Consider the following 27,146-nt stretch of genomic DNA (forward strand, 5'->3'; position numbering starts at 1 on the left):
GCTTGTAAGCATCCTTGTTGAGCACGAGCTGGAGTAAAAGACGGGAGAGAGACGGGCAAGTTAGCAACATTGGATCGTCTTCCTGATGCTGCCAGTCTTGTCTTTCCACTCACATTGGTGCTGGCGGTATCGAACTGCAGGGGAACAGTCTTGTCACCAACAGTGAGGTCACCGATCCAATTGAAGCCGTCGCCTTGGATGATCATGTCTACATCGGCCGTGTTTCCAGTCTCCCGTGCGGCTGCAGGCTTGTGAGATGCATGGTGACCTCGATGATGATGATCAGCACTGGTATGGTCGGCCTTTTCATCATGGTGCGAGTGAGTGCTCACCTCAGAGGCAAGCCCTCGAGCTGTATGCTTGGCCAAGAGACTGTCTGCATGAGCTCGCACTTCGGCAGTGTCGATATGTCCTTCCACCTCACCTCCAATCTTGTGGAGGTGCTGAGCTTTGCGAATCTGGACGGTGGTACTCATACTGGTCTGGGGTATGGTCTCATGGGTGCGAGGTGCTGATGGTGCGCTTTGAAGCCAGGGCAGAGCACACAGGGAAGCAGTGCAAAGGCGAGAGAAGCGTGGCATGGTCAGTGGGGGAAAGGAGGGTGCGTGGTGGAGGTGATATATACTTGTGCTCAGCACTGTGCTGTGCTGTGCTGTGCATCACAAAGGATACGCAGATGTGCTTGTTGAACTTTCGCCAGGCTGTGCTCTGCACACAATGTTCAGGGGCGTGTGTGTGTGTACCTGACATAGGAAGTGCGACGCGGGAGGGGGCGGGTCAAATGCGCACCGGATGGGAAGAGATCGGTCGTCAGGGGCAGCATATTCCACTGAGCCTCTTCGGTCCGAACACCCCCGTTGGCGATGGTATGATCAGGTCCAAAGACGGTTCGACCTAGCTTGGTAGCGTTAGCGTCATTTACGGCGTCCAGATGGCAGACAACCGAGCGTGCTCTTCTTCCGAGCTTGTGAGCTGCATTCCAAATGTGCAGACTGCTGAGCGCAAATACAGACTTGTACAGCTGGGCCGGAGAATTCAGCTGAAGCAAGCGCTACCTTGTTCGTGTAAAGCAGCGCTTGCGCGTGGGCAGTGATGTCCATCTGTGCCTACTGGCGCAGCCTGGCTACCGGCACACACTCCAGAGGTAGCCGTACCGGTAGCCGACGCATGGCGGAGTCGGATCGGAATCTTTGTCAGCGGACAAGCCAAGTGGAGGGCGTCTGGCTCGGGCGACCCGAACGATCAGTACAGTATCCCTCAACCAATCCGAGCTCACACTCAGTCAAGGTCTCGTACTGGTGTCAAGACTTCAGCAGTCCCACTCCTTCATGCTCCCTCGCTCCCCTGCATCCCTCTTTAGCTCCAGCACACGTCTGAGCAGCATCGTATCCCACCTCACACCGCCTTCTCTTCGGATCTCACCTCCGACTGCAAGAATGGCTTCTTCCTCGCAGCAGGCGATGCCTAAGTTTGCGATGAGCGATGTGAGCAAGCACAACCAGCCTCTGGGACCGGGCAAATATGTCCAAACAGCAGGGTGAGTAGGAAAGGTCGGATCTCCAAAAGATTTGGTATCTCTGAGAACATTGTCGTAACATCGGTCCATTCCTCACCTCCCTCCTCTCCAGCTGCATCATCATCGGCGACGAGGTCTTGAACGGCAAGACCAAAGACTCCAATAGCAACTACTTTGCTCAATTCTGCTTCAACCGCGGCATCGACTTGAAGCGCATCGAAGTCATTGCGGACGACGAGGAAGAAATCGCCGAAGCGGTTCGTCGCTTTGGTGAAAAGTACGACTTTACCGTTACCAGTGGTGGAATTGGTCCTACTTTTGATGATATCACCTATGAGAGTATCGCAAAAGCCTTTGGAGCAGAACCATTGGAATATCATGATGAGACATTGAGGAGAATGGCAGAGATGCAAAAGGGAAGAAGTCAAAGTAGAGAGCAAACGGAGGAAATGGTCACTGCGAGAAAGAGGATGGCCCTTTTCCCTAGTAGTAAAGGGAGTGGAGCAGCACAGGTCGAGGTGATTCACCCGACAGAGTCCCTGTGGGTACCCGTGGTGAGGATCAATGGGCGGATCTGTATCCTACCGGGAGTGCCAAGGCTGTTCGAAGCTCTACTGGACGGCATGGAGCCGTATGTACCCATTGACACCAGCAAACCTCGTCCACATCGGATGTTGGTACACACAAAGGTGAGCTCTCAGAATCACAAAGGCGTGGCGAGAATCGATTCCCTCACCTACTTACTGACAGCCTCCTTCCTCTCCCTGATTCTCTCGTCCTACCCTTCTTTTAGCTGCCCGAATCCTCCATTGCCCCCTATCTCGAAAAACTCAATACCCGCTGCAAACAAGAGAATATCCGTCTTGGCTCCTATCCCAAGTTTCAAGGAGGCGTAGACGTAAGTCTCATCGGTGATGACTTGAAGCGTCTACAGGAATTGGGAGAAGAGGTGGAGAAGGAATTGGATGCAAAGATTGTTGAGAGTGGGAAGTTGGGAGAGTAGAAAGGGGTGGGGGGTGGGGGAGTATAGAGTGGACATTCAGGCAAAGGTGAGAGGGAAAGGCGTAGCAAGGCATGTGCTTTGTGTTGTATTTTGTGAGCCGCATTAGAAGTGCGAGGGACAATGAAGACAGAGAATCTGTAGCGAGCGCAGAAGCACACATCGTATAGAACCACCCGAGAATAAACAGATCCCTCAACGCTGCAAATACCTAATTGCCAGCCAATATCCCAGTACGGCAATTAAGATCATTCCCGAGCACAAGCTCCAAAACCACGTAAGACTTTCCGTGTATTGTCCTGGAACTTGCACATTCATACCAAAGATACCGGTAATGACGTTTAGAGGAACAATGACGGTACCTAGTGCAGTCAATTTGGAAAGGACGTCATTGGCACGATTGTTGGCTTCGGTCATCTCGATTGAGATTTGAGCGAGGTAGTTGGAGTGGGAGCGGGAGAGAATTTTCTGGCAAAGAACGGAATACGAAAGTAGAGGAAAGGGATCAGTATACCTGGCTATAGCAAAACTGGTATGGACTCCAGGTTTACTCACCTCGAAGTGGGACAAGTTCTGCGTCATGGTGATCAAGTGATCTTGAATATCGGACAGATAGAGTCCAATATCCGACTTTGGTGCCACGGACCAATTCTCATTGCATCGCTTTGCCAATCCCTTGACGACGTCGGCCTTGTTACCCATTAACCTAAGCAGACCCATGACCTTCTTTCGACAGGCTCCAATACGCCTCAACATGTCGCTCTGTTCTACATCCTTGAGAATCAATACGAGCTCATCAATGGAGTCGACCTCGTACTCGATACTCTGGATGAGAGGACCAAAGGCATCGGTGATGTCGTCGATGAGGGCGTAGGAGATCCAGTCAGAGGTGACATTGATGTAGTCCTTGAGCTGCTTGATACGTCTCCTGACATTTTGAGGATGAGGTGTGGCACGGAAGTGGAAAGAGAGGGTGCCTTCGCGGAAGACGATGATGTACATGTTGAGAGGCTCCAGATAAGTCGGAGAGTATGGATCCTGATCGAAAGATCGGAAACAGACCAGGTAGTAGTTGCGGAAGAGTTCAATCTTCTCACGGGTCTCCTCCATCAGAATGTCTTCTGTGGTGAGCGGGTGAATACCAAAGACGCGGCTGAGGAGTTTCATTTCCGTATCCGTGGGACTGAGGACGTCCAGCCACCAGGTGTTCGCTTCGGGGTCCTGATCCATACGAATGCCTCCGCCGGGCATTGTGCGTACTCCAGCTGTGTTGCCAGCAGGTGGTGGAGGAGCCACACGCTGACTGTTTTGTCGCACAGCATTGAGCGAGTTGCGAGCTGGAGCGCCAGTCACTTGAGGAACAGGCGTACCAGAGCGCGTAGGAGGAGCAGTGGTGCCCTCCCTTCGACCGCTTGTACTGCTCGAGCCAGAAGCTCCGTTGCCAGTGACTGATGTCAAGGCTCCTCTTGCAGCCAACTGCGCCGTAAGAGCAGAGGGCTGCGATCCGGAGGCGTTGATCTTGCTTCCCCCTGCAGCGTTGGCCTCATCTGATCCGGCACTAGGCTCGGCGCTCGACTCCTCAGCAGCCCCTCCCAGCGTACCTGCATCCAGGCCGGAGAAGAGTTCCTCAAAGGTCTGTCCCTTGGCAGGCAATTCGCCAATGTGACGAGCATGGATGGTCGAAGGCAGAGCATTGGAGTAGAATGTGAAGCGATAGGGCTTGTCGGCAGGAGTTGGAGCTCCTAGACCTCCCGCTCCCAGGGAGAAAGCGCTTGCGCCTCCTACACCTGCTTTTCTATTCTTCCTGCCAGGGAAGCCGGGTCCAGCGGGCTGCGAGTACGAGCGCCCAAGGTTTCCTGGGCCCTCTTGAGCTTCATCCCTGTCAGCTCTCCCTCCATCACTCTTGGCTGGCTGGTAAGATGGCAAATCGCTGGGAGAGGCTGATTTGCCGTCGGCGCCCAAGAGAGGTGTGTTCACATCTGCACCATCGCGGCCTCCAAAGATGTTCTGAGGGGGAGGGGCCGTTCCTCCGGATTCAAAAAGGGCGAGCTTGCGTTGATACTTGCCCTGTGCATTGTCCGCCTGAGGCTTTCGAGGTCGGCGAGAGTAGAAGGTGGCATCGTCCGACTCAGGGGAAATGCCGTATGCAGTTCCTCCGTATGTTCCATCTCCATCGTCCGCTCTACCTGCTCTGCCTCCTCGAATACGGTTCCTCAACCCGCCATTCGAAAAGTCCACACCAGCCGCATTTGTAGCTGCCAGCTTAGTGCGCTCCTCCACTGCATACTCCTCCAGGGCCTGTAGGTCAAATGCGAAGGGGTAGCCTGGTGGCAGACGCCCTGCTGCATTACGAGGGCCGTCATGCATATGATGATGATGCTCATCCTCTTGCATCTCTTCGTAATCGCGGTGATCGTCAGGGTAGTCTTCATGATGGTACTCTCTGTGCTCCTGAGGAGGCGAGCCCTGCCCTGGCATAGGGAAGCAGACGTCATCCTCAAGGGCAGAAGGCCGACGAGACATTGTGTGCTGCGTCTGCTCGTCTTGATCATCTCTCAAATCGTCCCTGCTGCGCCGCGGGATGTCGTCCACATCAGCCGCCATGGGCTCGTCATCCACAGCACTCTCGTTGACGTTGTTGTCTCGGAAGGAGTTCTGCTGCCCCAGTCTGCTTGTCTGCCGAGTAGAGGCAGAGAGGGTAGCTTGGTTACCCTGACTTGCGCTCATGGAGTGATGATGACGATGGTCGATGTAGTGCGAAGCTGAATCAAGTGAAGTGTTGGAGCCTTGCCGACGAGGTTGACGGTAGAATCTAGCTGCCTGACTCCGAGCCGCCATGGGCGATCTGCCCATGTAAGAGCCAGATACCTGCCTGGCGTGCGATGGAGAAGTAGCGGAAAATGTTGGTGGAATGGTAGGGTCATCGTTCTGCTGCATAGATGGTCTCCTCCCCATGGTTGGGATGACCCGAGGAGAAGTGGGCGAATTCGTTTCTGCAAAGGCGGATAAAGAGTGGATTGCAGGGTCAGTATCTGTACCCGCACATGCCCTTTGCGGGATCCCATTCCTTTTCTTATCCATCTGTACCTGCTTCGACGAGACTCACCTCTATGATCAATACTCGTAGCCCTAGCCCTACTCATCTGTCTCGCAGCATCAATGTCCTGAGCCACTTGAGGATCAGGGTGATGATGGCTGTCCCTCGAATTGTACGACTCGCCTCCTCGCGGGAATTGCGGGCTGGAAGCACCGGCGCCAGATTCAGAAGGAAAGGAGATACGAGGAGGTCCACCCTCGGGAGATGTCTCCTGCCTTGAAGGACGTCTGGTGTCCCTGGGCGAGCCGGAAGAGTGGGACATTGTGATAGGTCTTCAGAAGAAGAGGAGGAGGAGGACGATACGGTCGGGCTGCGATCAGCCGCGAGACGTTGCAGCGGAAGGAGAGTGAGTGCCCCTGTTTCCCTCCGTTGAAGAGGACAGACCTAGCGCTGAGAAGGAACTAGGAGGTTTTACAACAGCAGCAGTAGAATATACTGTCAGACTTTTAGTGAAAGAGGAGGAAGCGTTGTATGATGAAGATCTTGCGGATGGGTCTGCTTGGATGAATGGTGATGGCCAGCCCCCAGGCAAAGTTTGGAGGGGGCGATGCGGGTGCAGAAGTGCGGGGCTTGGATGGTGCTGCAAGATGCACGATGAGGACACACACACGCGCACAACCCACCGATCGGGCGGGCGAGCGGGCGAAGAGGCTAGACTAGACTTGACTAGACAGGGGCTCATTCCATTGCGGAACGGAAGAAGGACATCAAGAGCATCACCAAGCAGCGTAACCTTCAGCAGTCACACATGGTCCTTGTCTGTGGGAACAAGCTACTTTTATGCTCAAATACTCTCAATGCCATGAGAATACAAGTCAGGATGGGCGGTAAGGCGAATAATGCATTACTATAAGGGCTGGGTATAAGAGGATGAAGGAACGCAAATGAGAGAGACATTGGTTGACAGACCCAGCATATGATCTTCCTCCCAGTCAGTACAATAAGTATATGGAGCGCAATTGGCAAGCATGCAAGGCGGCATGTATAACAGCCCAGAGTATGCTGCACTACTTGGGTGTTTGGCAAGTGAAGCTCATGTAAGCGTCCTTGCCCTTCGTGGTCCCCTGCTTGTCGTATACAGCCTGCTGAGGCCAAGGACATAATTTCCGGGTGAACTCAACGCCGTAAGCCTTGTCCTCAAAGGTCGTGGGCAGCGTGATATCTCCTTTCAGGGGCTGACTACCGTCCCACACTGGTAGCACCTTCGAGCGTGACTTGTACGACGCGCCTACGTGGTATGGCAAATTGTGACCCTTTTCCACCCATGCGACTAGACTGAGCAACATGTCATGGCGCGTGTCGAAGACCAGAGGTCGGTTGCCTCCGTCCTCCTGAGTGATGCCTCCAAAGTGCCAAGCGCCTGGACCGTTTCTACAATGACCCATACCAGGAATGTCGAAGAAGCGGTAGTGGTCCGAGAGAGACCCTTTGATCTTTCCTTCCGTAGCATTGGCCACGGCACTGTAGTACGCTTGCGTCGAGTAAGGACTGATAGTCATGTCGGATAGACCATGGTAGGAGATGATCTTGGTGCCAGAGTTGATCGCAGGGGAAAGATCGACGACATCGGCAGTCCATGCCGTACCATCGATGTCGCCTTGAACGACCTGGTCGTAGGTGATCTCCGTGTACGGGTCAAAGGTCGCATTGTCGTAATTGGGCTCTCGTCTGTTCGCCAACAGCCAGAACCTCGCTTTCGGGCTTGTGCCTTGGAAGCTCGCGCCATCCGACTCCCACGAGTATGGGAATGCGGGGTATACAAAGCTGCCATTGATGGTCGCAGGTTGGTACAGGCCTTTGAGATTGGTCAGCTGCGTACTGCTGAGACAGAGATCGGATTCGCTGTAATTGCCCTTGCCACCTTCAGCTTTGCACAGCAGCTCCTTGTCAAAGTCCGGATTGCACTTTCTGGGGTCGGTGAGTACGCCGTCCTTTACACCGTCAAGGGTATCACACTGGTCTAGGATCACCTGGTGCATCGGCGCAAGCAGCTCGTTTGAGAACCAGCCTCCTTTCGCAGTGCCTTTGCGGTGGCGGGTTTGGAACAAGATTTGGCCCACATTCTGTGAGTGACGACGGTGAGGGATCAGTACCAGGCCCATCTGCCAAGCTCATAGCACTCTTGGAGAGGCTACACGATTCCACTCACCATCCTGTTGAAGTTGACGCCCGGACTGCCGGCAAGGATTCCATCGAAGTCTCCCGGATCAGATTGAGCGGACGCAAGAGCGGATTTGCCACCGTTGGAGCATCCTGCAAAGTACGAGCGTCTCTTCTTGCCCTTGTTCACCCCGTAGAAGGCATCCAACACCTCATCTGCGAGCACTTTTGAGACGTGTACACCTCGAGTCCCCCAATCGACGAGGGTCTCATCGTGCTGCGTGCCATTGATCCAGGTCGTCACACCCGTTCCTCCAAAGTGGCCCTGGTTGTTGCCAACAACGGCCATTCCTAGTCTGGACATGGACTGCTTCATGGTTGGCCAGGGGATGGCGCCCCTAAAGCCACCGTTTGCGACCAAAAGTAGTCGCCCATTCCAACCTTGTTTGGGAGACCCTAAGACCTCACGACCTGTGAGGGGTGAGTCGGAATGCCCCTTCCATCGGCGAGTGATGGTGCTCTTGTTGCCATTCTCATTTGTAGACTGTCCTTCAAGGAGACCGATTGAGGCGTCTTCTTCATCAACCTCCTCTTCTGAGGCAGTGGGATTCGCAGCAGTCCCAGTCGACAAACTCGCAGGTGTGTCCTCTGGCTCGATCTCAGATGGCGTCGTCGCAGAGGTGTCGTTTCCAGTGGCTGTAGCCGTCGTCCTCATTGTTCTGAATTTGGTTCTGGCAGATGGAGTGTGAGGATCACCGATGACCTTCTTGGTGCTGGCCGAGGCGGACTTTGTCAACGCAGCCGTCATCAGAGATCGAGTCGAGTTGGTGTCGGGAGCCGTGACATTCTTCAGGGGCGAGCTGGCATTGATGAAGTACGAGCTGGGAGCCTTGAGATAGTCACCATTGGCCGCTAGACTGATTGGCGTGGAATTGGTAGGGAAATCACTGGCATTGATGGGCGCAAGCGGTAGAGAGGGATTATACTTGAAGGGCATCCATGCCTCCATGTAGACCTGGGTGAGGTTGCTGGTGACGATGAGGGCTCCAAAGCGGCAGAAAGCAGGCAGGCCCCCGAGTGGGCCATGCTCCGAAAGCCTTTTTCGGGAATTCCAGCCGTATCCACCGTCCCTGGAGATGTCTACATCTGGCCCAACCCCTGCCAGAATTTGCTGCAGTGCAGGGCCCTCTGGGTAGATCGGCAAAGGTATTGAAGAGGCCAGAAGCTCCAGTGATGGATTCGAGCCCTGTTCCCAGTATTGACTGAAAGTGAGGTTAAGCACAAGATTCTTGGAGCTGAAGGTAGAAGCGAAGGCCTCGCATCGTTGTTCAGCTACGGGCCCTGCTGTTGGCACATGCACAGCCGCCTCGACAATGAGGGGCAGCAGGAGACCCAGTAGGCCTATAAGTGCGAGGAAAGGACTGTACTGAACCATTCTGCAGCAGAGTTGGTCGCTGCAGGGCTTTGTGGGTATGCCGGCCTGAAGTGGGCGCAGACTTCAGCGACTGCTGTCAGGCGGGATGAAAAACGAGCGTACCCTGTAATAAGTTAGGACAAGGGAGTATCTATGGTCAGGAAGGAAGGCAAAGGGAGGGGGAAAGGTGTGGTGTAGGGGCAGAGGATAAGAGGCTGCCCTGACTGGCAGAGGAAGCGCAGGGCCTGAAGTCGTGGTTGCAGATTGAATGGTATTGAGGCGAAGTTGTGCCTGGTACTCATTCCTCAGGGCGTCAGGTCAGCTTAGCACAGCGACTTGGTCTGAGGAGTGGGGTACCTGGGCTGTCCCCCCTATCCTCGTCGGTCAGACCTTGCCATTAGCGGCTAGGGATGACCTTGCAACCTCGCTTCTCCGGTGCCGAGTGTGTGCTCTGGTGCCCCGCGCCTAGGCGAGGCAGCGGGGTCCACTAATTTCCGGGAGAACACGACGACCTGAGCAATTCCGGGCCGCGACTGGCTTCTGTGCCATGGCACCTGACGCACACCCAGATGTCTGGCCCTCGCTGCGCGCCCCTCACCCAGCTCCGTTCTCACGCCTACGAGGTCCATGATACAAAGCCTGGCTACCCTGCCCCTGCCATACCTTCCGCGGAGAATCTCATCTCTGTCGTCGGCATCACAAGCGTCTTCTCTGGACATCATCGAACCGAGTGGTGGGTGTGCGTTTGAGCGAAATGTCGTGGGAAAGCTATGGTACATTGATAATGCGGGTAAGGGGTGTTTCTGGGCCTCGTGAGCGTAGCTCGCTTCAGCCATCCGCTACATTAGATGTGAATGGCTCTACAGCCTGCCATGCAGATTGTTGTGTCAAGTATTCCACGGGTCATTGCAGGTGGAACCGACCCATTCGTTGCCGTTTTTCAACATCGTGCGGCCTTCACGCAGAGGCAGAGACGATGTTTGCCACGACTGGCGCCTCCCGGAAGCTTCCTAATTCGAGTGGCCTGCAATGCAGCGCTTCTGACCGCCTCAGAGCTGCCTCTGCCCACTCTTCTCGTACAGCAACCGCTGCCGCTCCTCCAATAGTCTCCTCTTGTTAAAGTAGTCCACCCAGCTCTTTGCGCAATTGGCCTCGTATCCGCTCCTCTTGTCCTTGCAAGGGTCCTCATCTCTCGCTGCTGTAGTCTCATTGGCCGTCTTTGGCGGTCCTCGACCATCCGATGTGTCGGTTCCGGGAGGCACGAGGATAGAATTGGCAGTGAGACAGGAGAAGTAGGCGTCCCGATGATCCCAGCATGCTTGGCGCGAGGAGCGCGTTGGGAGCGCTTGCTGAGGTGGTGCTTGGGACGATGTCGAAGCCGAAGAGGACGATGATGATGAGGATGAGAAGAGTCCCATGATGGAAATGGATGCTGAGTGTGGCGAGGACTGAACGATGAGCTGCTGCAATGTACGGAGATGGCCACTTCTACGGAAAGGCCGAGCAAAAAGTCGTGGGCCCGAAGCTGCGCTGATTCAGCGCCGACTGCTTCTCCACTTCCGCCATCGATTGACACAGATCTTCCCGCCCTCTTTCCACCTAAGCCATACCACTCACCCCACCATCAAAGACAGCCTCGTGCTACACGCATCGCCACGCCTTAGCCATGTCGCTCCGTACGGGTACGCGCTCACTGAGACGAGGGAGTCTCCTTTCCACTGCCAGAGCGGCCGCATCTCTCCCACCACAGCCTTCGCGATGCGCTTCCACCTCGTCCCCCGCCTCCCCACTCGAGCCCGAAGCTCGCACTCAGCGAACCAACCCCGCTCCAGGGCCCCCCAAGCCGAATAGCCCCTTCACCATCTTTGACCGTCCTGCAAAGGTGATGCAGCGCGATCGAGCTGCCAGAAGAGGCGAGGCTAGCAGACAGACGGACTATGTGCGGAAGGCCGCGGCTGAAAATGTTGCCGAGAGGGTGCTGGATATCAAGCGGCAGTTCGATACCATTGTTGAAATCGGGTCAGGACCAGGGTACCTGAGGCAGTTTCTAGACAAGGAAGGGACAGGGGTGAGAAAGATCATCATGTGCGACACCAGTCGTGAGATGCTCTACCGAGACGAGCACCTTGATGGCGAGTATCCCTTCGAGATTGAGCGGAGACTCATCGATGAAGAGGAGCTGCCCTTCGAGCCAAATTCGCTCGAGTGCGTCGTCTCTTCTGGAGCTCTGCACTGGACCAATGATTTGCCTGGCGCACTGGTACAGATTCAGCGGTCCCTCAAGCCAGATGGCTGCTTCGTAGGATCCATGTACGGAGGCGACACTCTCTTCGAGCTGCGCACCAGCATGCAACTGGCAGAACAGGAGCGGGAAGGCGGCATCTCACCAAGAGTTTCGCCGATGACAGATACAAGAGATTGTGCATCTCTCTTGTCGAGAGCTGGCTTCAGCATTCCGACTGTAGATATCGATGAAATCTCCGTCGCCTACCCGTCGATGTATGAGCTCATTCACGACCTGAGAGACATGGGGGAGAGTAATGCGGTTATCAATCGCAGGCCGCTGCTACTAAGAGATACTCTGCTTGCGGCAGGAGCCATCTATCAAGCTCTGCATGGAGAGGAAGGCGTGCCGCAACCAGACGGCTCAGGCGGATCCATTCCTGCGACCTTCGGTATGATCTTCCTCATTGGGTGGAAGCCAGACCCTTCACAGGCCAAGCCCTTGGAGAGGGGCAGTGCCTCGCACAGCATGAAGGATATTCTCGGTGAAGGTGAGAATCCCGACAGCCCAGAAGGACCACTACCTCAGGGTGGCGTACCCCCACCTCCTGGTGGGGGCAAGACGAGGTCTTTCTCCACTTCAGCTCGGAGTAGACAACAAGCCACCACCTCCAGCAGCAACAGCAGCCCTCTACCGGAAAAGGCTTGCTCCGCCTGCGGAACAGTCCAGCCCTTCGCTTCCGTCGTATGCCCCAACACCTCCTGCTCTCAACTCCAACCCCTTCCCTCCGACCTGGACTTCTACACTCTCCTCGACCTCGACTTCTCCTCTGTCCCCCGCAATGGATGGGACGTGGATGTACGATCGCTCAAGAATACCTGGAGGAAGAAACAGGCAGTCAGTCATCCGGATAGGATGAGTGGGAGGAGTGATAAGGAGAAGGTGATCGCGCAGAGTCAGAGTGCGCTGATTAACAAGGCGTTTGAGACGCTGAATGACCCATTGGCAAGGGCCAATTATCTCGTGAGTAGAACTCCACTCTGCACAAATCGGGAAGGGCGCAGAACTTTGAGTCGAGCTGAACTGACCAGACGTCTTTCTCCTTTCCAATCGTGCCGCTTCTGTACAGCTGGAGCGCTCCTCGCACTCTCCCGCCACGGAGTCAGACTCGCTCGAAGACCCAGCATTACTGATGACGGTCATGGAGCTGCGTGAGTCTCTCGAGGAGGCATCCACCGAGGAGGAAGTAGCGAGTGTAGCCGAAGAGAATGCTCAGCACCTTGAGCAGTCTGTTCAGGCTCTAGGAGAGGCTTTTCAGGGCAGCGGTGCTGGTAGTGGTGGTGGTGGTGGTGGTGGTGGTGAAGGGCAGGGAGGTGAGTGGGACGTAGAGGCAGTGAGGAAAGAGGCTGTTGCGCTTAGGTATTGGAGTAATATTGCCAAGGCGTGCAAGGAGTGGGAGAGGGGAAAGAGAGTCGAAGTGCAGCATTGATCCTCGTACATTGTACCAATGTCACCCTTTTACTTCACGTTCCAACTTGATCGCCGCCTCCACCGGCCACAGTGTTCTCTTTGACTGACACACCTTTGACTGACACACCGGAAGCTGACGAGGCTGGTGCAGCAGGACCTCTGAGCAGTCCTCTTCTCCTGCCCCTCGTAAGGCCTCTACGCCACTTGGCCCATTCTCTCCCTTCGCGACGTAGCCCGCTATATTTCGTCGCAGCAATCCTGCGAGGTCCCCTCATCGTTCCATCTCGCTCTTTCTCGACATTGCCACTACCACTATTACCACCACTGTCCCTCTTTTCTCTAGTAAGACTCGTAGTCTCACCCTGCTCCTCCCTCCTGCGCTGTTTCCTCTCCCATCTCCTTCCCCTCCTTCCCGTCTCCTGCACTTCGCGAACCTCACGAGCGATCCACCGCCACTCGTTCGCAAGGTCAACAGCCCTGGCCGCGAACGTAGAGGATCCGCGATCCGTTGCCCAGCGAAGCAGGATGCGGGATGTGCGCAAGGTGAAGAGGAGCAAGGGGAGCTGCTCTCTTGTTGTTGAGGGGGCGTTGGAGGTCGGGTAGAGGTCCGCTGATAGAGAGGGGGCAGGCTGCTGTGGAGCTTGTGAGGACGGGATCTGACTGCGCCTCGCCTCGGATCGAGTCGGGGAGACTCTCTGATGAGCTAGCCTGTCCATTGCGCACGCCGGGCTCCATTTCCTCTCAAAGTCCGCGACTAAGTCGAAACCTTCTTGTAGAGGTGCTCTGGCCAGTCGCAGTAGCCTCAAAAAGAGAAGTACCGTCGTCTCGTTTGGTACAAGTAGAGGAAGCTCCGGTCGAGCATATGTTGACCAGAGCGAGGGCGATCGACCGACGAATGTGGGCAGAGTTTCTTTACACCTGGTCTGGCCGTCCAAGAGAAGACGAGCGGCGTCGCCCTCTCCACAGAGCTCAGTCAAGTCGGCGTGGGCATTCTCGTACGCCCTACGAGCGCTTTCGGCATCCACGGCGCCTACGAGATGGCTTCTGACGAGCAAATTCAGGAAGCTAGCGCCCTCAGGCTCCGTATCTGGCTCACTGACTGCCCTCACCCGCCGCGTCCTGCTTGTTGAGCCATACCGAGGCAAAAAGTAGCTTCTGCCACCTCCTTCGAAGAGGGCCGAATGTTCGGATGACCAGGCGGAGAGGTAGAGCTTGACCAGCTGCTTGAGCTTGACAGAATCGCCCCTCTCGGCCAGAGAACGTAGAGCTGCTAGTGTGAGCCAGCTCGGCGGGGGCCCTGCAGAGGGAGTGGACGAGTTGGATGAGGAGGTATGCGTGTGTGCGGAGGAGGACCAGAAGTCGGAAGAAGAAGAAGAAGACCAGCGGGCGATGGTCTGCTGTAGCAGTTGCTCCCGTTGAACGAGGAGAGATGCCAATGAAGAGGGATCGTCGAGGGAGCCAAGGAAACCTGCCACGGGTGCAGGCTCAAGAGGTTCGGCATTGGCCTTGCGTTGCTCTTCCACTTCCTGCAACCGTCGAGCTTCTCGTCTGGCCATAGCGCTCATCCTGCGTCTCCCTAGAGTTGCTCCTGACCTGTCTACAGTAGTTTCACTGGTCGTCAGACCTCTTTCCAGCAGAACTCGCTTGAGTCCTTCAACATCGATCTGCCCGCCGTGCTGGTGTTCCTCTATCAGAGCCATGAAGTCTCGAAGCTGCTGTCTGACCTCGCTTGAGGCATTCACAGAGGAGAGGTAGGCTATTTTCTTGGCAATGTAAAGATTCTGGGCAGGCCCCAGGGAAGCAGAGGCGTCCTTTGATATGACTTGCTTCTGCCGCAAAGACGGTATCGCTTGTCGTCTGCGAAGATTTGCCAGGATGACGTAGGGACTGTCGCTACTCTGATCAGTCGAGCGAGGGGCAGCACCGAGGGCTCGGGCTAGGTGATCAGCATCCGGATCAGGTATGACCTGGTGATTCCTGAGCCTGGTCAGGAGAGCAAGTGCCAGATTCTGCACCTGCCGCGGTGTCTGTGTCTGCCACTTCTCTGGCAAAGGCGCACGGTGCTGCACCTCGACTGGCTTGGCAGCGAGCTGTCCATCATATTGAGAGGTCTCGGCCGTCTGCGCCAGCATCTGCTGCAGCCTTTGCTCTCCCCACCACTTGGCAAAGCTTTCGACGATGACTTTGAAAGCCTCTGCATCGCTGCGACGAGCTGCATATTTCATCAAGAGTCCCCAAGCAGGAGCGGAGTGCTGGTATGAGGCCGAAGCAGCCGAAGATGAAGAGTTGTTGATGTCCCTCTGCACGCCCTTGCCCTTGCTGTCCCTCTGCTGTGGTTTCGGAGGACCTAGCTTTCTTCTTTGTGGTGCTACAGGCTGTACGGAATGTTCAACCAACCAGACGACCCAACGGAAAGTCTGCAAAGGCCGTGTGGCTGCAGACGAATTTGAACGGGCACCTTGAGCTGATCCCTCCGCCCCGCTCCTGGGGCTGGTCGAGCTGGCGTTGCCTACCCTTCCTCTAATTATATGATAGAGATCAAGCTGTGCCTGAGAGAAAGTCGGCTGCGAGCGCTCGGCGCTGGCCGCTGCCTTGGAGCTACGTCTTGGGTCAGAGTGTGGCATCTCATCGATGTCCCTGGAGTTGGAGGCATACTCAAGGGTGGGCTCCTCGAAGGCAGACTCTGAAGATTGCCATTGAGTACGACTTGACGTGCCAGGGTCGTGATTAGCTTTCAGTGCAGAGCGACTGAAGGCAGCGATGGAGGCGCAGTCGTCGAGGCAGGGTGCAAGAAATTGAGGTGGAAGAGGAAGAGGGGACAAGGCTGCTTTGAATACCGCCTTTCCCGACAACCGCACACGACCTGAGCGTGTGCCATTGCCAACCACCCGCAGCATGACCCTCGCCCTCACAGAGATGTGATGATGCTGATACGAATGTATTCACAGATTCAGAGGTAGAAGATGATGTTGGGTAGGGAGCTCTGCGTACAGAGGTGTGCAAGCAGCCAATCCGGACTCACCTTCGGAAAGGCGCGAAAAGAGTGGAGCCGCCAATTCTGCCGCTCTCGACGGAAGGGAGGCCAATTGCTTGGTAGCATAGCCACTCCTTCCTACCGTCCCTACCATCCACCCCTGTCGTGTTCCATCGCATCCCGTGTTCCATCGCATTCACTTCTGCCATGAGTGGCTACGCAGATGAGCTACTCAACGACTTTGGCTCGGATGACGACGAGCAGGACCAGAAGCCTGCCGCCACTGCTGCGAGCAATGGAGACAGTAACGGAAAGCGAAAGTGGGAGGACGATCTGGCAGACCTGGACGATGGTGACGATGACGGCGACGATGACGTTGACCCGGGGGAACGAGTGGATGAGAACTCGAAGTTGAAGCTGGGAAAAGACTCAATTGCTCCCTCGGCAGAGCTGAGGTCAGAGGACATCAAGGACCTCGACTTTGGTCCCGAGTCTGTGCCATCCGTATCATCCATCTCCACGCTCCTCTCATCCTCAAAGGTGCAAGCGACAATAGCCAGGATCGAGCACTTCAAGAATAAGGCATCATCTTCAGCGTCTTCATCATCGTCCACGGAGGCGAATTTGGTGGCCCAGATGCAAGTAGAGGGCATTCTCGAGCACTCTGAAGAGTATCAGCTCATTGTTCGCGCCAACAATCTGGCTGTGGAAGTGGAGAACGAGATCACCCTCGTGCACAAATTCATTCGCGATCACTACAATGCTCGGTTCCCCGAACTGGACACCGTCATTCCTCGAGCGTGGGAACACGTTCGAGCTGTAGAGGCCTTGGGCAACCCGGATGATCTCAGCGCTCCCAAGGAGGGCAGCTCACTAGAGTCGCTGCTGCCTCGAGAGCTCGTAGTCCCCATCTCCATTGCCGCATCCACGACTAGCGGAAAGAAGCTGTCGCAGCAGGAGTGGGACAAGGTACAAGAGGGTTGCAAGACCGTACACGAACTGGCCAGAGTCACAAGACTCATTCTAGAGTACGTCGAGTCGCGTATGAGCTTCATCGCGCCCAATCTCTCCGCCCTTGTCGGCTCGAACGTGGCAACAAAGTTGCTAGGAGTGGCAGGAGGTCTTACGGCTCTTTCGAAGATCCCTGCATGTAACATTCAAGTACTGGGAGCGGCGGCAAAGAAGGCTTCCCTAGGTGCGCTGGGACTCTCGTCGAACCTCGGTGGCAACCTTTCTGGCGAGTCGCGGCACGTTGGCTTCATCGATCAAGCGCCCTTAATGAGCGAGGTTCCACCCGAGTACCATCGCCAAGCCGTACGACTCATCTCGGCCAAGGTCGCCCTGGTATCTCGTATGGACGTCAACCACTCCGAGCCTCTCGGCACTTACGGCTCGAAGCTCCGCGCCGAGCTCTCTCAAAAGATCGAAAAGCTCCTCGAAGCCGCACCGGCCAAGATGGTCAAAGCTCTTCCTGTACCCGTCGAAGGCAACGGACACAAGAAGCGTCGTGGTGGTCGTCGTGCCCGCAAGATGAAGGAGCTCTATGGCGCTTCTGAATTGCGCAAGTTGCAGAATCGAGTCGAGTTTGGCAAAGCCGAAGAAGAAATGGGAGCATTTGACGAGACGGTTGGGCTGGGTATGGCTGGGTCCTCCAGTGCCAGTGGACGGATCAGGGCTGGTGTGGGGGAAAATCGGACAAAGGCAAAGATGTCAAAGAAGAACCAAGGGAGGCTGGAGGCAATCCGTAGGGGCAATGCCCGTACCAACTTGGATGAGATGCTCGGACCTTCCTCGTCTTCCTCCTCCTTCCCCGCACGCGGAGCAGCCAACGGCATATCTTCCTCTGCTACCTCATCAGGCACACAGACGTCCCTTGCCTTCACCCCCGTGCAAGGTATCGAATTGGCAGATCCTACGCAGAGGGCGCGAAAAGTCGACGAGGCCAATGACAAGTGGTTCAGGCAAGGACAATTCTCCCTTTTGCCTGGAGTCAAGGGTGGAGCTACACCACTTGTGCCTAGTAGTGGTACTGTTGGGCAAACGGGAGGTAAGACGGGGTTGGGATCGGGACCGGGGTCAGGATCGATGGGACCTCCTGCTGCGCCGCGGAGATGAAGGCGCTGAAAGCCCGGTTGTGTTCTTCGCCAATGTCTACATCCTTGTACTTTTACACTCCATTAATGCCATGGACATTTCAACAAAACTCACACGACCCATGCACACAGTCGACCACGCACACGCCCATTTGCAAATGCCGCTTGACAATCAAAGTCGCACAAAGCGCTACTGTATCTTCAAGTGTGAAAACGCATTGTATGCTACAAGACGAGGGGAAAAGGCAAGGGTAACGAGGTACAGAAATTGCGAAGATGCGAATGCGAAAAGAATACGGAAATGTGCGAAGCAGTAAAGTTCTGCTGTAGAATCCCCGTCCATCCATACCAATCCAGAGAGGAACGGAGAGCGCCGTCTTTGCGCCTCTTGCCCCCTTCCAGGTCCCTTCACTCCTTCACTCTTTCTCCAGAGACACTGCGATCCGTTGCGAAGAATACGTAGAAAGTTCAGCGGTGCGCTCGGTGATTTACCTATGTCGAGCTTGCTGCTGTTGCTGATGATGCTGCTGCTGATACTGCTGAGAAGCCGCATGCTGGTATCCTTGCTGCTGCTGCTGACGTTGTTGTTGTTGTTGATGTTGATGCTGCATAAATCCACTTCCTATGCCATCGGCACCGCCACTGCCGCCTCCAGCGCTGTCGTACCCCATCCCATATGAGTTCGCTCTTCCACCTCCCGCACCGATAGAGGCAGCGTAGTACCCTCCATTGTCAGGTCGGAGAGAATGTCCCCCACCCGAAGGACCGAGCTTGGCCTCTTCGTTTATGCCTCCATCTGAAAGTGCTGGACCTACACCAGCGTTCTGTGTACCCTTTCGCGCATCGCCATAGTAGGCATAGGAACTGATCAGTGGCGCACTCTCGGGAGGCGCGGACGCAGATGCTTGATGTGCCCCCATGGAAAGATAAGCGCTTTGTAGTGGAGTAATGGGACTGTAGAGTCCTGCCGAAAGCGGTCCTCGGCCTTGACTTTGACTACTCGCCTGCCCATGAGGGCCTTGGTGTGCATAAGGCGCAGGCTGGGAGTTGAGGACATGTTGATGGGCTTGCGGAGGCTGAGATGGGAGAGGCTGGGAAGTACCGCTAGAAATCATCCGAGAAATCGAGAGCCCATTGGCGATGGCAGCCGAGGACAAGTCGCTGCTGTACGAGGAAGAAGCTGCAGGGCTTGGACCTGGGCCAGCAGCAATGGGCTCGTGGGTGTATATAGCAGAAGAGGGCGCTTGAGGATAGTGAGCTGCATATCCCGAAGGGATAGCGCTACCTCCCGCTCCTCCTCTGAGCAAGTCCTGACCACTCTCACTGTTGAAAGAACTCCCATCCCATTGATTGACAATGCTCTCTACAATGCTTCCCTCATCTCCCGTTCCATCTTGAGCTTGCAAGTCGATTGGGAATCCCATGAACTCGTTGTCCAAAGTGCCAAGCAGGTGGTCCAAGGCGGCATGGGTATAGTCACCCAAGGAGAAGAAAGGGGGCGCGATGCCGTTCTGCTCACCAGCTGTCCCTCCCCCAAGGTCGTCGTAGAGATAAGTTTCAGTGAATGTAGGGAAGCGGCTGTCATAGTCGGTGATGCTGACGCTTCCTTCGAGAATTGGGGGTGAAGGCTGAAAGTCATCTGTCTGCATCGACATCTGTAGGTCATATCGAGGGTATTGCTGCTGCTGTGCTTGCTGCTGTTGCTGATCCCAAGGAGCGTCAAAGGGAAGCGGCAGCGCGGCCTGCTGTTGCTGCTGGGGCTGGGGCTGGGGCTGTTGTTGCTGTTGCTGCTGCTGCTGCTGCGACGTGGAGGTATTCGCGACGCTCCTGCCGTCGTCAAAGAGCTTGCTGTTCAACTTGACATCGACATCACCGGGGCGGCCCCCTTTCCGTGCAGCTTCCGTCTTCTCGCTAGCCAATGGGATCTCACCATTTCCGCTGAGCTTACGACCCGGGGGCCAGTGCGCAGGGTCCCCAAAGACCATTCGTACCCGCTCAACGGCATTGGCGCACCGTACAGCGAACCGAGAACTTGCTGTGTCACCTCCTTTGCGATGGAAGCCTCCCGCATTCGGCAAGCCCGCATTCTTGCTGCTGCCCTTCTTGCTGCTACCGTCTCTATTCTTGTCACGCGCAGCTACCTCTTCGGTCTTCTTGACGATATTCGCATACCTCCTGGCGAACTCGCGCAGGACATTGCCGACAATCGCAGGAACACTCAGTCGATCTCCCTGAGCTAAGGTGACGAGGCCTTGAACAGCACGTCCAAAGACAGCAAGCATGGTCTTGTTTCCAGAGCCAAGATCTCCGCTACCAAAGGCGACGAATAGCTTGTGTTCCACACTCTGCTTGGCTGCGACGAAGACGACTGCACTGAATTGAAAGTGAGGTATGAGATGCAGATATCGAGATGAGTGCTGATAGTCGGCAAGTGCCGGGCTTGACTCGAGTTTCTCTGCTTGCTTGGCTCTTCGCGGATCCGAGCCGGTAGGAGGTAGCGGAAGCAAACTGCTGGCGAGACGCAGTAGCCTCTCGTTGACCCAGCTTGTCCACTCGGCCACTTCGGCAATCATGTCAGCTTGCTCTGGCTGAAGCGTGTCGAAACCCTCGTAGGCGGCAAGTTTGGAGAGCCGATGCTGTTTCAGTGCCAGTGTCATGATAACAAAGAACAAGACGCGTGTATTGAGACCCGCGATTGTCTCCAGTGCTTCGATCTCTGCCCATTTGAGCAAGATATTGAGGATCGGATCCTTCGAATTCTGGTCACTAGCTCCGCTTGAGGTGGCAGGTCTCGAGACAGATGCCTTGCTGATCAGTGCTTGGAGCTCCTCGAGCTCTGATTTGTTGCGCAGTTGCGTCTCCAATACATCAATCGTCATGGTCACGAGGATTCTCCCAAACGACATGATGTTCTTGGCGTCGCAGAAGTCGTAGGGATTCAATTCGTTCCAGTAAGTGCGCACTTGTAAGCTCGTTCTGGCACGTCGACTCAGGATGTGGAGAGACATTGCCAAAGCTTGGTAGGTCAGAGGTGGATGAGGAGTGTCGGATGCAGAGGAGGCTTCGGACTTTTGCCGAGTATCCCTATTGTGATATACTGATGCAAGCGCTGCGTTGTCTTTTGTTGAGGCAGACAGAAGCGGTTGGATGGCGTCCTGAAACGCGTCGATGTCAGCCATCGAAGGGAAGAGGGGCGGCAATTGAGGCCTTGTGCTTGAGAATGCCTGACTAACGCCCATGCCGCTGACGGTCAACCAGAGAGCGGCGTCTCGTAGCTTGCTCATCCTCTGTTGCAGAGGAGAGTTTGGATCCAAGGCGTCTGGCCCAGTGGAAAGATTGGGGATCACCCTGTCCAAGCCGAGGGAGAGTGCGCAATTCATTGCCGCTTGGTACAAGTGATGCCCTGGACAGTGATCCAGCTGAACGTCGACATCATGTGCAGGCTTTCCCAACTGCAGATCCGATGGTTCGTAGAGTACCAACAGCAATAGAGCCTGACAGGTCTCTCGGTTGCGAGACTGCATGATCACATGTATTGAGGAATGCCGGATCACAAAGGATGTCAGATCCGGTGGCGGATTGGGCTTGAGACAAAGGTAGTTGACCACGTTGCTGAGGAACACCCGGCCTGAAGCAGGATCAGCATCTTCCGGGACCGAGTTGACCAGCTCAGGATTGAGAAAGGGATGGGCTCGAATGAGAGCCTCGACTTTGTCTCGTGGGACCGTTCCCTCATCCACCACCGGCACACCTCGATAGGCGTAAGCGACAGTCTCTCCCTCGCGGGCACGAGCTCGATATTCTGGTGCGCCGTAGATGATCTCGGACATCAGTGCTGCGTTTCTGCCAGTTGCATTCATCAGCTTCATCCGGTAGTCGCGTGCATTCATCTTCAGTCCAGATGCTTCTGCTTTGCTCTTGACGGAACTGCTAGTCGCATCGGAGCGGCCGCCTTTTGCCTTTTCAGATGAGAGACGGTGTTGGGAGCTTGCCAAAGTTACTGCCTTCGAGAGGAGCCTTTCGTCCGATGTCGTGTGATTGGCGGCGTGTGGGCCCGAGACTGAGCTGCTTTTGGAAGTTGGCCGAGAGGAGGAGTCATTGGTCGCCTGCCTGGCGCCTGAGTTCTCGTCTGCATCAGACCATGGGCCTATAGTGTCGATCATGTCCTCCGTAGTGGCAGCCCAATGGCGCGTACGGGGTTGTTCAGTCGCAGGGACAGGGGCAATGGTACGAAGGTTGGGCACAGCTTGTTCGTAGCCGTCCTGAAGATGAGGCTCGCGCATGGAGAATTGCAAAGGTGCGGTATGTCGGTTGGAATTTGCAACGAGCGAAGCAGCCTTTCGCTTCCTACGAGCAGCATCAGAATCGCCGCTGCCGTCAGCATGCTCGGTGAGAGGTGAGCGGCCTGCACTGGCATTTGTGCGAGAAGTGGAGCGACCTTTGCTGGCAGCAATCTTGTCCTGAGGCGGCCCGTACCTTGCCGGACGATCGCCCTTCATCTTGCGATCGCCATCCCAGACGATACAATCCGTATCGAGCGTCTTGCATCGATGACACTTGACCGTGTATGGCAAGGGGTCCATCGAAGAGGGGACAGTGATATCTGGCAGCTCGCATCTGGCTTTGCGCTTACGGCATGCGAGACAGGATCGCCTTGCGTGAGTTCGGCGAATCTTCTTTGCGGCCGAAGGTAAGGAGGAATGCGACGCCGAAGGTGACATTGAATCGATTTCGTCTTCGTCGTCGCCGTAGTTGATTTCCTCTCCTCGCCCCGTGGCCTCGCCGTATCGCGGAGCATTGGCAGAGGCGCTGGTGAATTTCGAGGGCCCATTCAAGCTGGTCATAGGGGGCCTGGGCGAGGGAGATCGCATCGGCCTGGCAAAGGCAAATGTGGACGAGGGCTGAGAGCTCGACGACGAGGGAGCGTAGGAAAAGGGAGAGCGATGGCCACCGGAAGAGGTGGAGAAGGGGGTTGAGGATGAAGGCTGCTGATAGGTGTGAGCTGGGTAGCCAGCGTCTGACCCTCCTGCCATCATGCCAGGTCCTCCCCTCATTAGCGTTATTGCGGGATGAGAGAGGAGAAGATGATGAGGAAGGGAGCTACCCTTTGCGTCGTTGCGCTGATGGAGAGACTAATGATGGGCAATAGTGTAGAGGAGGCGATGCGATAAAGTCGAAAGGATGGTATGGAAGAGGAAGAGGAAAACAGGCCTGCGATGGCTGGCTAGCTCGAAGAGTAGTGTTGGTGGCTGAGGGCGGTGGAGTGGGCCCAGGGCTCTAGCCGCTGACACGGGTAGTGGGGGGGGGAGCGTGCGAGGAAGTGAGGGTGCTAGACTGTGTGCGGCTGTGGGTGTGAGTTGTGGACTGCGTGGAGCAGTGTCTGCAGCAGCAAGAGGGGTAGGGCGATTGGGCGGAGGCGGAGGACCAGGCGTGGCGTGACTGGCAGCAGCGGGCCTTAATGGGTAGCGCGCAGCTTAGATCTCACACAGATTTACCATAGTGACCGAAGAGGGGCGAGCGTATCAGCAACCAGAGGCTCCAGAGGGGATGCAGCAGCAGCGGCAGCAGCAGGAGCTAGACTCTGGAGCTACACGCCGAGACTTGTCAGCACAGAAGTGAGGGACGACAGACAACCAAAGTCCGCTACCGCACTTATCCCAGGCGTCTACCGGGGACTGAAAAAAAAAGGCAACGTCCCATGCTCTTCTTACCTCGGTCCAAGGCTGCAGCGGGAAGCAAGGGGGAGGGCTGGGCGGGGTCAGACCCGGGCAGAAGTGCACCAGCCACCAGTCGCCGTCTAGGCCGATTGCGCAAGCGAGCAAGGGGGGCACTTAGGCTTCTTGGACCTAGAACGCTGGAGAAGGATGATGCACTTTCAATCCTCTGCTCGCACACCCAAAGGTTAAAATGCACAAAGGCCGGTGTGCTTGCATCATGTAGGCGAGGGACATGATGAGAGCCGATTGAGAATTGGTCCCCCCCTCCCCCCCAGAGGGATTAAATGATACGACCTACACACACACACCTCCGGTTGTTCCGATGCTGTTGCGCCCACCTCGCCTCGCCAAGCAAGCGAAGTGTAGCTGTACCCATCCATCAGTCAGCGTCAGCTTCGCCCCTCCCCCTTTCATCTTAGCCGAGCTGAACCGGCGGGTCGCATCTACTCGGCGGCTCTGGCAGCTGTCGGCATTGTGTCATGTATCCCTCACCCCGCTTCTCCGTTGTTGTCAGCTCCTCCGTCCCCGCTTCCAGCCTGTAGGCGATCGTCTCACTCTCTCATTGCATAGTCCGGCATCGCGACACCCTGGAGCGCCATATCTGCATGGGCTTCACCCTGCTCCATCACCTCAGAAAAGGCCCGCGATTACACATGATCAGAGGCGCTGCGTCTCGAGATAGCGCGTGGAGCTTGTCCTGGTCACCGTGAGTGACGCATGCCCCGAGCCCTTTGCCCAAGCCCCCCTTCCTCCTTCCTTCCCCCAGCTTCGGATCGAGAATGAGCCTAGGGAATTCCAACGATCTTGCTCCCAAGGGTGTCCTCACAGCTCAGCTTACATCATCTCTCCCAATCGTCTGAACTCAAAGCATCGCAGCGCCTTTACTGTTAAGCTCTTGACTTTTTCTTCTTCTTCTTCTTCTTCTCTCTCTCTCGGAGAAAGTGCCCAAAGGAAGTCCGATGAGGAGGGGCGGGTAAGGCGAGCGAAGCGAGAAAGGGACCGGAGGCAAGATGCGCCACGCCCACGCCCCGCCCCGCCACGCCACGCCAGACGGTGCATTGCAGGCGGGTCCTCTACTGGGCTTCTAAAACCCTCGCTTGGCGACGCGGACGGTCATTGCTCCTACGGCATCTCTAAGCACAGCTTCGAGTAGCATAGCATAGCATAGCCTAGATGGACATACAGGGATGAAAGGAGGTGGATCGCCGGTCTCGTCGCGCCAACCTAATCACGAAAGAATGAAACTTGATCGCCGGTCACCGCTATAGCCTCTGCCGTCACTTTGGAAACGTACTTTGTCAGCGCCAAGAAGCGGAGATATGCCTTGACGTGCGACGTTGAGCGGGACGTGGCATGGTATGGCTTGACCTGACCTGACATGACAGGAGTTGTCCCCGATTTGACACTGACAACGACAAACGATACGGCCGGCACAGCGCAGCGCAGCGCAGCGCCCCATTCTCCCCCCCTCCATCCCGCTCTCCTCGCTGCCACCAGCACCATCCGGCAGCACCGCTCGAAGCCACGACGATGGGGTCACCATCGGCGAATTTTCGGTGAGGCAATCACCCGAAAGTTCAGGCAATCGGACCGAGCACGGAGTACGGAATGTTTGAGTGATCGAGTGATCGAATGGTCCGTTGACCGGCCGAGAGGTGTTGTTCGACATCGGGGCCACCACCGGGGGGTGGAGCATTATCCGCACGGCGGACGTCGGGATTCACTCTGTGGGGGACGTAGCTGGACCGTCGATCCTTGGGGGTAGAGCAGAGAGCAGAGCAGAGCAGACCGACACACTCTCACTCTCACTCTCACTCTCACTCTCACTCTCACTCTCACTCTCACTCTCACTCTCACTCTCACTCTCACTCTCACTCTCACTCTCCACCTGGCTGGCTGAGCTCCTAACAATCGGAAAAGAAATCACCTTGCATGCACAAGATACAAGAAGAAGAGCAGTCGCAGTCGCACTTCGCCAGTCACCAGGCGCCAGTCGTACATCCTCTACCTCTACACCTCCTCACCAGCGTCCGACCAACGATGATACATGTATGCTGGCTTGTAGCTTGCAGCCCGCCACGGAAGCCCGCCAAACCCTCCATTGCAGAAGATGAGACGAAGGGGAATCGCACCCACGCACGCTGCATTCAGCTCCTCTCTCCACTCCACGAATCTCTAGCAGCATCCACCAGCCTTCTTGCCAGCAGCGCCTCCATCGTCTGTCGAAGTCTGTACGGTAATTGTCTCTGATCCGCCCGTGGGCTTGATGACCTCGTCGGATGACTGCAGCGCCTTGTTTGAAACGATGCGGTAGATCTCTACAGGGGCGGCAGAAGGACGTACGTAGGGAAAAGGAGGAGATAGGGGAGCATGATCAGCAAAGAGTAGCCCATATGTGCAAGAGTAGGTATTGCTATGTCCACCTCAGCCCATGAAAGCGGCTGAGCTCCTCTTGCTGCCATCTTCGCTCGCCGTCAAGCCTGTCCCCTTTCTCGCTGCACTGCCGCCGCCAACTCACCAGTGAGGATATTCTGGAAGGCCTGCTCGACGTTGCTGGCGTCGAGGGCAGACGTCTCAATGAAGCTCAAGTTGTTCTCTGCAGCAAAGCTCTTTGCCTCATCGGTGGGTACTGCTCTGAGATGCCTCAAATCACTCTTGTTCCCCACGAGCATAATGACAATGTTGCTATCAGCGTGGTCCCTCAATTCCTTTAGCCACCTGGACACATTGACGTATGTTGGGTGCTTGGCAATGTCGTACACCAAGAGGGCCCCCACTGCACCACGGTAGTAGGCTGATGTGATGGCCCTGTAACGCTCCTGACCAGCAGTGTCCCAGATTTGGGCCTTGACAGTCTTTGAGTCTACCGAGATGGACCTGGTAGCAAATTCGACTCCAATTGTGGACTTGGACTCGAGGGAGAACTCGTTGCGTGTGAATCGAGAGAGGAGGTTCGACTTTCCTGTTCCCGAGTCTCCGATCAGCACCACCTGTGGAAAGGGGGGAGGTAAAAGGGTAAGGCGGTGAGGTGTGAGTAAGAGTGAAGAGTTTGAACGTCATGCAGTTGAGAGCAATTTCTAGTCACCTTGAAGAGATAGTCGTATCTAGAGAGTTTGCAAGGGGAGCAGGGGCGACGAGTGCGGCGTATCAGTTTGGACTGTCGCAAGTCAAGGCCGAGCTAGCCCGGAGGCTTGACTGCGCCGACTGCAGCACTGCTTATGTGCGACTCACTGAGCGTCAGCCATTATGTGTATGTGTAAGGGAAAAGGGTGGGAAAGGGTGGCAAGAGTGCGGTGCGTTTAAAGAGGTGGCTGTGCGGGTCGAGTTTGCTTGCTGCTTTGCGTAGTAGCTATATGCGGCTCGGGGTGAGTGCGAGCGTAGGATGTCTTGATGTCGTGAGATCGTGGCCGGGCAGCTGTGTCTGTGCAGTGTACTTCTCAGACAAGATTGTCGCTGGAAGTGGCCAAGAGGCGAGCTTTGTGGTGGTGGTGGTGGTGGTGATGGTGGTATGGACAGAGAGGATGGGCGTATGTGTGAGGCT

The 27,146-nt window shown here is 55.9% G+C and overlaps 9 protein-coding genes across 9 annotated transcripts; 3 read left to right on the forward strand and 6 right to left on the reverse strand.

Moving 5' to 3' along the window:
* The first annotated feature begins 1,368 nt into the window (after positions 1–1,368).
* On the forward strand, positions 1,369–2,783 carry BCV69DRAFT_285079 (Molybdopterin binding protein). Its single transcript, XM_025493264.1, has 3 exons — positions 1,369–1,537; positions 1,629–2,205; positions 2,310–2,783. The coding sequence occupies exons 1-3, from the start codon at positions 1,437–1,439 to the stop codon at positions 2,517–2,519; spliced, it is 888 nt and encodes a 295-aa protein (XP_025345610.1). The 5' UTR covers positions 1,369–1,436; the 3' UTR covers positions 2,520–2,783.
* On the reverse strand, positions 2,344–5,963 carry BCV69DRAFT_73910 (cora-domain-containing protein). The gene is made up of 3 exons (XM_025495495.1): positions 5,623–5,963; positions 3,072–5,509; positions 2,344–2,984 (listed from the first exon to the last, which is right to left on the reverse strand). Exons 1-3 carry the CDS (start codon positions 5,873–5,875, stop codon positions 2,712–2,714), a joined length of 2,964 nt encoding a protein of 987 aa, XP_025345611.1. The 5' UTR covers positions 5,876–5,963; the 3' UTR covers positions 2,344–2,711.
* A 580-nt stretch (positions 5,964–6,543) lies between these two features.
* Positions 6,544–9,339, reverse strand: BCV69DRAFT_73943 (tannase-domain-containing protein). Its single transcript, XM_025495496.1, has 2 exons — positions 7,763–9,339; positions 6,544–7,676 (listed from the first exon to the last, which is right to left on the reverse strand). Exons 1-2 carry the CDS (start codon positions 9,146–9,148, stop codon positions 6,621–6,623), a joined length of 2,442 nt encoding a protein of 813 aa, XP_025345612.1. The 5' UTR covers positions 9,149–9,339; the 3' UTR covers positions 6,544–6,620.
* Positions 9,340–10,194: 855 nt separating this feature from the next.
* Positions 10,195–10,467, reverse strand: BCV69DRAFT_234239 (hypothetical protein; the record flags this gene model as incomplete). The annotated part of the gene is made up of 1 exon (XM_025489878.1): positions 10,195–10,467. A coding segment is annotated over one exon (273 nt), but the record flags the coding sequence as incomplete, so codon positions are not given.
* A 266-nt stretch (positions 10,468–10,733) lies between these two features.
* Positions 10,734–12,924, forward strand: BCV69DRAFT_285082 (S-adenosyl-L-methionine-dependent methyltransferase). Its single transcript, XM_025493265.1, has 2 exons — positions 10,734–12,374; positions 12,481–12,924. Exons 1-2 carry the CDS (start codon positions 10,794–10,796, stop codon positions 12,838–12,840), a joined length of 1,941 nt encoding a protein of 646 aa, XP_025345614.1. The 5' UTR covers positions 10,734–10,793; the 3' UTR covers positions 12,841–12,924.
* BCV69DRAFT_285083 (hypothetical protein) lies at positions 12,755–15,804 on the reverse strand. The gene has a single exon (XM_025493266.1). It carries the CDS (start codon positions 15,716–15,718, stop codon positions 12,875–12,877), a length of 2,844 nt encoding a protein of 947 aa, XP_025345615.1. The 5' UTR covers positions 15,719–15,804; the 3' UTR covers positions 12,755–12,874.
* A 131-nt stretch (positions 15,805–15,935) lies between these two features.
* Positions 15,936–17,994, forward strand: BCV69DRAFT_285084 (Nop domain-containing protein). Its single transcript, XM_025493267.1, has one exon. The coding sequence runs from the start codon at positions 16,003–16,005 to the stop codon at positions 17,908–17,910; it is 1,908 nt and encodes a 635-aa protein (XP_025345616.1). The 5' UTR covers positions 15,936–16,002; the 3' UTR covers positions 17,911–17,994.
* Positions 17,995–18,048: 54 nt separating this feature from the next.
* On the reverse strand, positions 18,049–23,428 carry BCV69DRAFT_314652 (hypothetical protein). The gene has a single exon (XM_025495138.1). It carries the CDS (start codon positions 22,940–22,942, stop codon positions 18,377–18,379), a length of 4,566 nt encoding a protein of 1,521 aa, XP_025345617.1. The 5' UTR covers positions 22,943–23,428; the 3' UTR covers positions 18,049–18,376.
* Positions 23,429–25,496: 2,068 nt separating this feature from the next.
* On the reverse strand, positions 25,497–27,105 carry BCV69DRAFT_285086 (ras-domain-containing protein). The gene is made up of 4 exons (XM_025493268.1): positions 26,837–27,105; positions 26,691–26,709; positions 26,124–26,595; positions 25,497–25,923 (listed from the first exon to the last, which is right to left on the reverse strand). The coding sequence occupies exons 1-4, from the start codon at positions 26,848–26,850 to the stop codon at positions 25,781–25,783; spliced, it is 648 nt and encodes a 215-aa protein (XP_025345618.1). The 5' UTR covers positions 26,851–27,105; the 3' UTR covers positions 25,497–25,780.
* Positions 27,106–27,146: the final 41 nt, after the last annotated feature.

Source organism: Pseudomicrostroma glucosiphilum (genome assembly GCF_003144135.1).
Source record: "Pseudomicrostroma glucosiphilum strain MCA 4718 unplaced genomic scaffold BCV69scaffold_16, whole genome shotgun sequence".
Lineage (NCBI taxonomy): Eukaryota > Fungi > Basidiomycota > Exobasidiomycetes > Microstromatales > Microstromataceae > Microstroma > Microstroma glucosiphilum.